The sequence below is a fragment of the Triticum urartu genome, chromosome 5A (genome assembly GCF_056163025.1).
Source record: "Triticum urartu cultivar PI428250 chromosome 5A, HENAU_Tu73, whole genome shotgun sequence".
Taxonomy (NCBI): domain Eukaryota; kingdom Viridiplantae; phylum Streptophyta; class Magnoliopsida; order Poales; family Poaceae; genus Triticum; species Triticum urartu.
In genome coordinates this window covers 602,119,015-602,131,138 of record NC_141877.1, presented here as the reverse complement: position 1 = coordinate 602,131,138, position 12,124 = coordinate 602,119,015, and the positions used below count along the sequence as shown (strand labels likewise).

General features: G+C 48.7%; 1 protein-coding gene across 1 annotated transcript; it reads left to right on the top strand.

The window, feature by feature from the left end:
• Positions 1-10,390: 10,390 nt before the first annotated feature.
• On the top strand, positions 10,391-12,118 carry LOC147973242 (L10-interacting MYB domain-containing protein-like). Its single transcript, XM_087521992.1, has 3 exons — positions 10,391-10,663; positions 11,014-11,327; positions 11,415-12,118. Exons 2-3 carry the CDS (start codon positions 11,157-11,159, stop codon positions 11,970-11,972), a joined length of 729 nt encoding a protein of 242 aa, XP_087378118.1. The 5' UTR covers positions 10,391-10,663; positions 11,014-11,156; the 3' UTR covers positions 11,973-12,118.
• The last annotated feature ends 6 nt before the right edge of the window (positions 12,119-12,124 follow it).

Below are 12,124 nucleotides of genomic sequence, written 5' to 3'. Positions count from 1 at the left end.
GATCTATAGATATAGATCAAGACTCCTCATAGGTCTTTCACAAAGCACATACCTTGATAAGATATTGAAGAAGTTCAATATGGATCAATCTAAGAAGGGGTTCTTGCCTGTGTTACAAGGTATGAAATTGAGCTCAGCTCAATGTCCGACCACGGCAGAACATATAGAAGAGATGAGTGTCATCCCCTATGCCTCAGCCATAGGTTCTATTATGTATGCCATGCTGTGTACCAGACCTGATGTAAACCTTGTCGTAAGTTTGGTAGGAAGGTACCAAAGTAATCCTGGCAAGGAACACTGGACAGCGGTCAAGAATATCCTGAAGTACCTGAAAAGGACTAAGGAAATGTTTCTCGTTTATGGAGGTGACGAAGAGCTCGTCGTAAAGGGTTACGTCGACGCTAGCTTCGACACAGATCTGGATGACTCTAAGTCACAGACCGGATACGTGTATATTTTGAATGGTGGGGCAGTAAGCTGGTGCAGTTGCAAGCAGAGCGTCGTGGCGGGATCTACATGTGAAGCGGAGTACATGGCAGCCTCGGAGGCAGCACATGAAGCAATATGGGTGAAGGAGTTCATCACCGACCTAGGAGTCATACCCAATGCATCGGAGCCAATCAAACTCTTCTGTGACAACACTGGAGCTATTGCTCTTGCCAAGGAGCCCAGGTTTCACAAGAAGACAAGGCACATCAAGCGTCGCTTCAACTCCATTCGTGAAAATGTTCAAGATGGAGACATAGATATTTGTAAAGTGCATACGGACCTGAATGTAGCAGATCCGTGGACTAAACCTCTCCCTAGGGCAAAACATGATCAACACCAGAATTCCATGGGTGTTCGATTCATCACAATGTAACTAGATTATTGACTCTAGTGAAAGTAGGAGACTGTTGGAAATATTCCCTAGAGGCAATAATAAAAGCATTATTATTATATTTCCTTGTTCATGATAATTGTCTTTATTCATGCTATAATTGTATTATCCGGAAATCGTAATACATGTGTGAATAACAGACACCAACATGTCCCTAGTAAGCCTCTAGTTGACTAGCTCGTTGATCAACAGATAGTCATGGTTTCCTGACTATGGACATTGGATGTCATTGATAACGAGATCACATCATTAGGAGAATGATGTGATGGACAAGACCCAATCCTAAACATACCTTAAAGATCGTATAGTTTGTTTGCTAGAGTTTTTCCAATGTCAAGTATCCTTTCCTTAGACCATGAGATCGTGTAACTCCCGGATACCGTAGGAAGTGCTTTGGGTATACCAAACGTCACAACGTAACTGGGTGACTATAAAGGTATGCTACGGGTATCTCCGAAAGTGTCTGTTGGGTTGACACGGATCAAGACTGGGATTTGTCACTCCGTATGACGGAGAGGTATCACTGGGCCCACTCGGTAATGCATCATCATTATGAGCTCAAAGTGACCAAGTGTCTGGTCACGGGATCATGCATTACGGTACGAGTAAAGTGACTTGCCGGTAACGAGATTGAACGAGGTATTGGGATACCGACGATCGAATCTCGGGCAAGTAACATACCGATTGACAAAGGGAATTGTATACGGGGTTGCTTGAATCCTCGACATCGTGGTTCATCCGATGAGATCATCGAGGAGCATGTGGGAGCCAACATGGGTATCCAGATCCCGCTGTTGGTTATTGACCGGAGAGTCGTCTCGGTCATGTCTACATGTCTCCCGAACCCGTAGGGTCTACACACTTAAGGTTCGGTGACGCTAGGGTTGTAGGGATATGTATATGCAGTAACCCGAATGTTGTTCGGAGTCCCGGATGAGATCCCGGACATCACGAGGAGTTCCGGAATGGTCCGGAGGTAAAGATTTATATATGGGAAGTCCTGTTTCGGCCATCGGGACAAGTTTCGGGGTCATCGGTATTGTACCGGGACCACCGGAAGGGTCCCGGGGGTCCACCGGGTGGGGCCACCTGTCTCGGGGGGCCACATGGGCTGTAGGGGGTGCGCCTTGGCCTACATGGGCCAAGGGCACCAGCCCCAAGAGGCCCATGCACCTAGGGTTTCAAGGAGGAAGAGTCCTAGGAGGGGAAGGCACCTCCTAGGTGCCTTGGGGGGGAGGGAAACCTCCCTTGGCCGCCGCCCCCCTAGGAGATTGGATCTCCTAGGGCCGGCGCCCCCCCTTGGCCCTCCTATATATAGTGGGGGAGGGAGGGCTTTTCATCCACGCCTTTGGTTGCCTCCTTCTCCCTCTCCAACACCTCCTCCTCCTCCATAGTGCTTGGCGAAGCCCTGACGGAGTACTGTAGCTCCATCACCACCACGCCGTTGTGCTGCTGCTGGAGCCATCTTCCTCAACCTCTCCTTCCCTCTTGCTGGATCAAGAAGAAGGAGACGTTACGCTGACCGTACGTGTGTTGAACACGGAGGTGCCGTCCGTTCGGTGCTAGGATCTCCGGTGATTTGGATCACGTCGTGTTCGACTACCTCATCCCCGTTCTTTGAACGCTTCCGCTCTCGATCTACAAAGGTATGTAGATGCATCCGATCACTCGTTGCTAGATGAACTCATAGATGGATCTTGGTGAAACCGTAAATTTTTTTTTGTTTTCTGCAACGTTCCCCAACAGTTATCTTATTTACACATGCAGGCTAATCAAGCTCGTTAATAGTTTGTCTTCCCTCGTCTTAGCAAGTGTCTCAAGCTCGTTAGTAACTACCACATCGTCCTGTCTTGCTTTTTTTTGAAAAGGGTCGTCCTGTCTTGCTTTGACCTACCCTGTGATTTACTCAATCGTGCAAATACATACATTTGGGTGTTAGCAAGTACAAGCTCATACGACCAACTGCTAGCAACAGCTAGGTTGCCAAACGATCGGGGTGCAGGATTTTTGTGTGGCGCTAAAATCATTCAAGGACCAAGCTTGATGTATCATCTACACCCCGCCAACCCACAAGACAAAGCATCTAAACATGAGTAAATGGATTCTTTTAACCATTCATCGTAAAAAACATTTAGTGTTGTTCCTTATGCGCGGGGAACAATATGTGTGGTGTTAAAATCATTCATGGGCAGGGAATGGGGAGGAAGGGTGGAGAGGGAGGAAGGAGGAAGGAGGAGAGGTACCTGAGCGGGCGCAGCCGGTCGCCGGAGGGGTCGGGGTTGGGGTCGGGGTCGGCGGCGGCGGTGTTGAAGGGATGCAGGGATGCCTTGGTTGGTCGTGGGGAGGCCGGCGGCTGCGGTCGTCGTCCTGCACCCCATGCCCGGGCTAAGGTAGAGGCGGCACAGGGCAAGGGCCGACGCGGGGAGGCTGTCGGCGACGGCGGCGGCGACGCGGGGAGGATGCAGGGATGCCTCGGTTGGTCGTGGGGAGGCTGTCGGCGACGCGGGGAGCTGCAGTGGTGGGGGGCGCGGGGGCGGCGGCGTCGTGGGTCGGGGGTCGGGATAGAGAATGGGGAGGAAGTGGATCTGGCGAGAGGGAGGGAGGAAGGGTTCGGGCGAGTTAGAGCTAGGGGGGAAGATTACTAATGGCGCACTACCCGAGCGGTGCGCCATTAGAATTTTTTTTAGATAGCAATGACGCACTACACGAGCGGTGCGCCATTAGAATGTTTTTTAGATAGAAATGGCGCACTCCCAAGCGGTGCGCCATTAGTATGTTTATTATTATTATTATTTGTTGCTATTTTTAATATATTTTTATAAAAACAGTAATATTTTTTTATAAAAACTGTAATAATTTTTTATGAATATTAAAAAATATTATCAAATTTGTTATTTGAAAATATCATCAAATGGGGGTGCTCGGCGGCGGTGGGTCGTTGGCAGCGGTGGAGCGGAGGAGGGTGCGGGGGGTGCTCGGCGGCGGTGGGGCGGAGGAGGGTGCGGGGGGTGCTCGGCGGCGGTGGAGCGGGCCGGGGAGGGTGCGGTGGGTCGGCGGCGGCGGTGGAGTGGGGGAGGGTGCGGTGGGTCGTCGGCGGCGGTGGAGCTAGCGGGGGAGGGTGCGGGGGGATCGAGATCGAGATGCAACAAAGTAGCTGGTCCCAGATTACTAATGGCGCACCACAGACAAATGTGCCATTAGTAACCCTTGTTACTAATGGTGCATCAGCTTGAGGTGCGCCATTAGTAGTTTTGCAAAAAAGAAAAAAAATAGTGGCGCACTGTGTAGGAGGTGCGCCATTACTAGTTAAACTAGTAATGGCGCACTACCCCCTGATGCGCCATTACTCCCTGGTGCGCCATTAGAATTTTTGGAGAAAAAAATTATTACTAATGGCACACCGTGGGTCTGGTGCGCCATTAGTGTCTACCACACTAATGGCGCACCACATGTCTGGTGCGCCATTAGTGGCCATATCATCTATAGCCCTTTTCCTAGTAGTGGCTGCTCCGCCGACAGGTTGCGGTAAGGGGAATCCTTGTGCCTCGACTCCGACTAGTAGATAGGTTAGGATTTTATTCCTCGCATTGGCGGCGTTCTGATAGATGACGGCGCTTCATCTTCAAGTCAGACCTCCGGGCTTCGATATTTCTCAAGTTTGTTCGTCGGGATGGATTAGACAAAACTCCGGCGTAGATTCCTAACAAATCCTCGAGGCGACTAAGATTGGGGTTTTCTCATCATGCGTACACGATAGCGAATTTTGGTGCCATTTTCTTTAGAGTGACTCAAGTGTTCATTGGCGACGACTGCGGCTTCGGGGCGCTGATTCTTGGGGACCCCTGCATGAAGACTTCTTGGTTGTCATCGACAAGGTCAACCTGGCTCCAGTATGGAAGCGACGATAATAGCACATGGGCGACTCGTTTCGGCACGTTAGTGGTCGTTCTGTGCTACAGGGACTTTGATGTAACTTTTATTATGTTTGGATTGCTTTTGTACTTCCGATGAACCTTTTATAATAGTTCTGAGCCTTATTCAAAAGAATATACAAATGCCCGATTACAAAAACCGGATTAAAACTTGTCACATTGCCTCGGCCAGTGCATCACACACAACCGCCGCCTCCTATCTCAAAAAAGAGATTAGGGTTCCTCTGCCTTTCATCGGCATCGTCGCCAGTCCGTCTCGTCTCTGGTGACTTTAAGGCCATGGGGTGCAGTGGATCCCGACCTTTGGGGGTGGGAGGGCTTTCGTTTTATATATATATATTTAAGTTTTGTTGGGGCTTATGTCTTGCTCAGGAAGACGAGATGGCGACAGCCTTCTGAAGATGGAATAAGGTTCTCTCTGTCTAGCCCCTGTCCTATTGGCGCGTCTAGCTTCATCAGTGAGCATGTGGAGGTGTATCTCCAATAGATCTGTCTCTGATGGATCTGCTCGGATCGGGTCGTCGTTCGTCTATGTTCGCATGTCTTCAGATTGAATCATTTCGATCTACGCTATTCTTCATCGACGACGGTTGCTACTATGGTGCGCTCGTCCTATGGAGCCTTAGCACGACGACATCCTGACTGTCTACTACAACAAGTTTTGTCCGGCTCCGGCGAGGGAGGAGCGATAAACGGCGACGCACCTTCGGCTCGCTTCAGTGTTTGTAGTTATCGCGGGGCGGTCTACGGATCTAAATGTAATGTTTACTTTTTCTGTTGTTCGTTGTACTGACATGATTAAAGATGAATAGACCAGAAAAAATTTGTAAAAAAAAAACTTGTCACATTGCCCAAAGAAAAGAATTAGACCTGCGACTGTCACACTTGCCCTCACTCCCAAGTGCGCACTGGTAGTATGGCCTGCGCCAAGTGGACTCGCGGCCTGGCCTACACGCGCGCGTCGCGACACAGGAGCACACACACATGTCTTCGCACCGCGTGCGCGCTCCACGCCAGAAGCCAGAGCGCGCGCTGCCATGCCAGCGTGGCCAGCTACGCGGCGCTGGCGCAGACGAGAAGACCGAGCGAGGGCCCCGACGGCGGCGGCGCTGGTGGCACGCGACGACGCCGGAATCGCGGCGCCGCTGGTGGCGCGCGCCTATCTTTCCTCGGTGGACTTGAATCTCTCCGGCAACCAGCTAGCTAGATGGAACGCCTACAACAGTTTGTTCCTACAAATAGTCTATCGGGAAGAATCCCCTCGGGGAGGCAGCTACAGACACTCCCTCAACGACCCTCAAATCGAAGTGCCCATGAAGAACATGAAGATGCATCATCCCCTGATGCAACGTCTTTGCTCCTTGGCATAAGCGTGGGGGTATGTGGTGGGCCTGTGGACGTGTTTTGCATCCTTGTGTTCAACAGAACTTGGTCGTTATTAAGGCCGCCATGGCAAGGAACTTCAGAGACGAGGCATTCTGAAAGTTTTCTTGCACTGCACAACCATTGGATTATATGGTCTTGTGTGCACGTATATGGTTTCGTAAATGTTATGTTATGTGCAATAATAGGATACAGAGATAACATGTTTAATGAGTTTGTATCTTTAATGTGGTTTATTTTACGTCAATTACTTAAGCATTCCGTGACTGCATTCACTGTCTATTCTAGCTTGCAGAGCGGAGCACCGCTAGCTGTATAATTGTTAAAAGTGCAAGTTCTGTATCTGGAAGGATGTAATAGCATTTCATATTATGGGACGGAGGGAGTATGTCTTAGGAACTATGTCTAGTTTTGTGCGGTGTTTTGGTGGCACAGCACTCTGGTGCTTTTCAACAGTGGTTCCGTGTATGAAGAAGTAAGCGAATTTTAAGTGCTTTATGTGTGATTTCTGTTAGTTTTGCCTGTCCGAGTCTGTTTTTTCATGTCCTGTTTTTTTTGTGTCCTGTTTTTTCCTGCCCATGTTTTGAATGGTTTGTTCGAATTGGATCTGTAGTTCCGTGTATGAAGAAGTAAGGGAGTTTCAAGTACTTTATGGGTGATTTCTGTTAGTTTTGCATGTCTGAATCTGTTTTTTCATGTCCCTTTTTTGCCTAAAACAAATGAAGGAACAATCATTCACCAACTTTTCGCACATCTACAGACTACAGTGAACTTGTTGTTTCTCTATGTTTCTTCTGTCCTGGTTTTTTTTGGGAGGGGAACATGGGATTTTTTTTTCTTTCATACTCATGTTTTGAATGGATTGTCGGAATTGGATCTGTCCAACAATCAGTTGACATGAGATTTTTCCAAGATGCCCACAGGATAGTACATGGCTATCCATATCACAGAGGGTCCCCATCACATATTGTGTTCGGTTTGGTTGTTTCTTGTCGATTCTAGTATAGAAGAATAACAAGTCGTCATGTAAATACCAAGTTTTCCTCCAAAATGTCTCGTCTTCAAGTTTTCTTGACCTTTCTCGCAACATGCTCTACATGGATGGGTGAGAAAATGCAAAGCCTAGACGTCGGTTCTGCGATCAGAAATGTTTTGATCACCTTCCCAAGCAGTCCACAAGTCTGTCCAGACTCCATTACTTGGGTGTGGCACATAACATCACATCAGGAAGCATATCTACCTCTCTGGCGAGACTGAAAGCTATGACAGTGGAATCCACAGGGAGCAAAAGTAATTTCAGCGAGGACAGCATAATAACCATCACGAAAGACCAGGAGCGTCAATAGTGCCATTGTTCACAAATCGAATTGTGTTGATTGACATATTCCGAAGGAAGTACTTTTGCTCGATGAACTTGAAAGAGCTGTTCAAACGGATCAAATCCAAGTGCCCATGAGGAAGACGAAGATGTATCTCCCAATGATACGATATCTTTCTTCCTTGGGATAAGCAAGGGGTATGATGGGCCTGTTGGACAGTGTTGTGCGTCCTTTTGTTCAGGATAGCTTAGAGGTCTGCAGTGGGCCGACCGGGAGCCAATCGGCCACCAGTAGGATGTCTGGATCCAATCGGCTAGCAGTAGGCCGACTGAGTATTATTTAAAAAATATATAATTACAGCGTAATATTTCTGAAATTTAATAAAAAATATATTGTTTCTAAAAATAATCGTTTCTTTTTAGTCTGCATATAAGATTTGTCAAAGTCAAACTTTGCAAAGTTTGATCAACATTTTAGAAACAAATATCAACATCTATACAATACTAAAGCTATATAGTATCAAAATTAATTTCTTGATGCATCTAACAATATTGGTTTCATATTGTGAATTTTGCTATTTTTTTTATAAACTTAGTTAAAGTTAACAAAGTTTGACTTTGACCAAATCATATAGGCAAACTAAAAAAATGGAGAGGTAGTACCAACTGTTAAAAATGACTCAAATTCTGTTGTCGCCGGTCCTGTCCCGGTTCATCAGTCAGCATAAACCGGACGATTTGCCTGGATATATAGCCGTGGTGTTTAATTAATTCCATGACAAGAAAAGTTGAAAGCCTGCAAACCAAGGAGAAACTGAGGATAAACCTACCACCGTGGTTCCATCTCCACCATGCGCTCGCTCGCCCACTCACACCAAGCCACGTACGTGCAGGTTCTTACCGGCTTGTCGCCGAGCTTTGGCAAGAGGGTTTATAGCCTAGCGTAGACGCGCACGCGCGCGCTCCACGCCATGAGCTAGAGCGCAACACCGCAGCCGATTACGGACACAGCGCCGGCAGACGATCGACCGAGCGTTAACGGTGCCCAGGCGTGCACTGTTACTAATGTAATCATGCGCTCGCTCGTCGCCGAGCTGCGCCAAGGGCAAGGGGGTTCGTGGCCGACACGGGAGCACACGCACATGCGCGCGCGCTCCACGCCAGGGGCTAGGGCACGCGGCGCTGGCGCTGGCGCGGACGACCGGGAGATAATTGCAGGGGGGCGGACGGCGGCGGCGCTGGTGCTGGTGGCGCGACGACGACGGAGGCGGAGCCCATCGGCCATGTGCGCGCGCGCTCCACGCCAGGAGCTAGGGCGAGCGAGGCCCGGCACGCGGCGCTGGCACAGACCGGGAGATAACTCGCTGGTGGCGCCCGGCGACGTCGACGTGCGCCCGTGCCCGTGGCCGCGAGGCACGCACGCACGCACGCGGGCGCCGTACGTGCGCCCGCGAGGCTGATGGCGCGAGGTGGGTGCCGGCAACGTCGCGGCCGCGCATTGACGCGCGCGTACGTGTGGGCGTGTTGATTCGGCGAGCGACCGCGGCCCGGCAAGGCCAGTAAAGACGACGTACGTGGGCATGCATGCACACGCCCCAACTAGCCAGAGCTGTACGCCCGTGCGATCGACGTGAATGCATGTCCACCTGCGTACTATGTACTCGCTCCGTTTCTAAATATTTGTATTTTTAGAAATTTTAACAAATGACTACATACAAAGCAAACCGAGTGAATCTACACTTTAAAATATGTCTATATACATCCGTATGTGGTAGTCTATTTAACATCTTTAAAAAGACAAATATTTAGAAACGAAGGAAGTACGTATGTAACTGTATCAGCGCACGTAGTATGTACGTACGGGACTGGTGTACGCCAAATCATCCCTAGCCCCCTTTGACCGCTTGCTTGTATAGGATCGACGTGAATGTCTGGCTACCTGCGCAGTACATATGTAACTGTATTTGTACTAAAACCACGACGAGTGATTTAAAATGAAAAAAGTATGTATGTATGTACGCGCGGGACTTGTTCCGTGCGTGCCTGGCGGAAGGACCACTCACGTATGTACGTGTGCGTGGGCTTCATGCCCATGGAATTAGTCGCGGCCGATGCACGACACGCACACTGCGACTACATACATCACCATCGTAGTGGTACATGGAGAATTTTTGTGGTGTGTCGTCCGTACGGCGCAGGAATTGACATGGTTGTGCCTCGCGATCGGCACAAGTGTGCGTGTGTGTGGATGCTGTTTGTTTCTCTGCCACGCTTTCTTAGACCAGTAGTACTAGTCTCCACTTGCGATCAATTTCTTCGCCACGTCTTTCTAGCATGTCACCCTGGTTAGGACTAAGGGCATGTAAGTACATCCACGATGAGGAAACCCGGCACCTCAAACGCCCATGGACACGCCAGGGCATATCTGTAGACACTGACTGAGAGCATGCCTCATATTTGTATTTTGCATCTGCGTACGTATTTTATATCCGGCGTCTTATATCCATATTACATATGCAACGTTGATCTACTCTACGTGATCAAACAATGGACAAAAAAATCAGTTGCAAACGAACACAAGATCGGCTACAAAGGATATTAAGGACCCGTTCTGAATCTATCCAGCTTCAGGCTTCTGAAATTCTCGGAGTGAATCCGGCCCGAACGGTTTTCCGGAGAGAAGCTAGATTCTCGAAGCGTTACTGGGCCGTAGTGCAATTTGGTGGAGCGAGCTTTTCCCAGCTCCACGTTTTCCCGAAACAGAAGTTCCACTTATTTACGAGGAGAATGCCACCGCCAAGGAAAACGTTTCAGCCTTCTCTTCCTCGCTCGAACAGGTGTACCCATCCCACAGCGCACCATATCTCTTCCTCTCTCTCTCTCTTGTTCTGTTCCTCACGAAACCCTCACCGCCGCCGCCGCCCCCCCCCCTCCCCCGTCGCCGGCCGGAACTACTCTTCTGCGTACAGATCCAGCCTTCCCAGGCCTTGTCCCTCCGATTCCCTTACTCGCCGCCACCGTTCCCGCCGTAAGGGAGGAGCAGCGACCCCATGGGAAGGAGCAGCGCACCCCCACGCCATTGACGGCCGAGACGCCCTCCCGAGCAGGAGCAGCACCCCGGCGACCGAGCCCCCTCCCCCAAACCTCAACGTGTGCTCCCTTGCCTTCTTCCCTGTGTTTTGCATGGTAGTATAGCATTATTGGGTCCTATAGGTTGTATTGTTGATGCAAATTGGGTGCTATGGCTGCATAATATGTAAATGTTTTGTTGGCTGTGTAGTGCTATATGTGTGAAAGCAGCGTGTGTGTGCACTAGGTTGCTGATAATTGTGCAATTTTTATTCCTACTGAATGTGCTATATGTGTGAAAGCAACATATATGTGTGCAAAAATTTTGGTGGCTCTGTAGTGCTATATGTGTGCAACAATTCTGCCATGTGTGTAGTAAGTTGCTGCTGAATGTGCATTTTTTTAATAAGTTTACTCCTTTATATGTGAAGTGAGCTGCTGAATGGCTGCTGAATAGAGTGTTGAAAACACTCGGATTATCTCCGAGTTGTTTGCTGAGCAAGTGAAAGCCGGAAATAGGCCAGGCAATTATCTGACACCAAATGCGTTTGATGAGTGTGGAAAGCAATTTAAGATGAGAACTGGGCTGGACTACACATATACGCAATTGAAAAACAAATGGGACAAGCTTAAAGGTGATTTCAGCCTATTCAAGAAACTCAAGTTCCGGGAGACCGGAGCCGGATGGGACTATGTGAACAACACCGTGTCACAAGATGACGAGTGGTGGAAAAAGGCTAAAATTGTGAGTTCTCTTGCTGATGTATCGCATATCTTAATTCCTCTGTACCATTTTATTTACTAATAATGTGTTTTCTTTGTTTTATTACAGAACATTAGAGGTTGTGGCAAGTTCAAGAAGAAAGGACTTGCTAATGCAGAAAACTTGCGGGTTATATTTGGAGATATCACAAGTGATGGTACTGACCATTGGAATCCCTCTTCTGGCATACCTCCCCACTCTAGTGCGGCGGTGAAAGCCGCCATCCATATTGATGACATCGAAGATCTTGATTTGGATGACACCGGAGAAGAAGCATCTCAAGCAACACCTACTTCATCTAAAGTGAGGCTTGGGATCATCATTCCGGAGAAGAACAAGAAACCAAAGACCGCACAAGTGATGTGTGACCAAGTTACAAGAATTGGTGACATTGCCGAGGCTTCTCACTCTTCATTTCAGTCTTTCATGAAGCAAGATGAGGCAAACTGTGTGAACTCGGTCATGGATGAAGTCATTGCTTGTGGTGCAACAGTCGGTACCGATGAGTTCTTCATGGCTAGCGAGTTGTTTGTGAAGAGGGCTCAAAGGGAGATGTTTCTTTACATTCCTCTTGAGTCCCGGAAGAGTTGGTTGCGCAGGAAGTATGACTTGAAGTATGGGAACTAGTTTACATGTCTACCATTCCATCTATGTGTGATGGCCGGTTATCTTTTATGTTGAACTTGAAACTAGTGCTTGGTACCATTTCATCATTTATGTTGTTGAACCTATTGTGAGCTATTTATGAATGCATTTTGTGGAACCATCTTTTATGTCCA

What these genes read in the sequence shown, in the direction of transcription:
- LOC147973242 (XM_087521992.1), top strand. Translation starts at nt 11,157, where the DNA reads ATGAGAACTGGGCTGGACTACACATATACGCAATTGAAAAACAAATGG. An exon ending in GGTGGAAAAAGGCTAAAATT is followed by an intron (nt 11,328 to 11,414) that starts GTGAGTTCTCTT and finishes GTTTTATTACAG; the next exon opens with AACATTAGAGGTTGTGGCAA.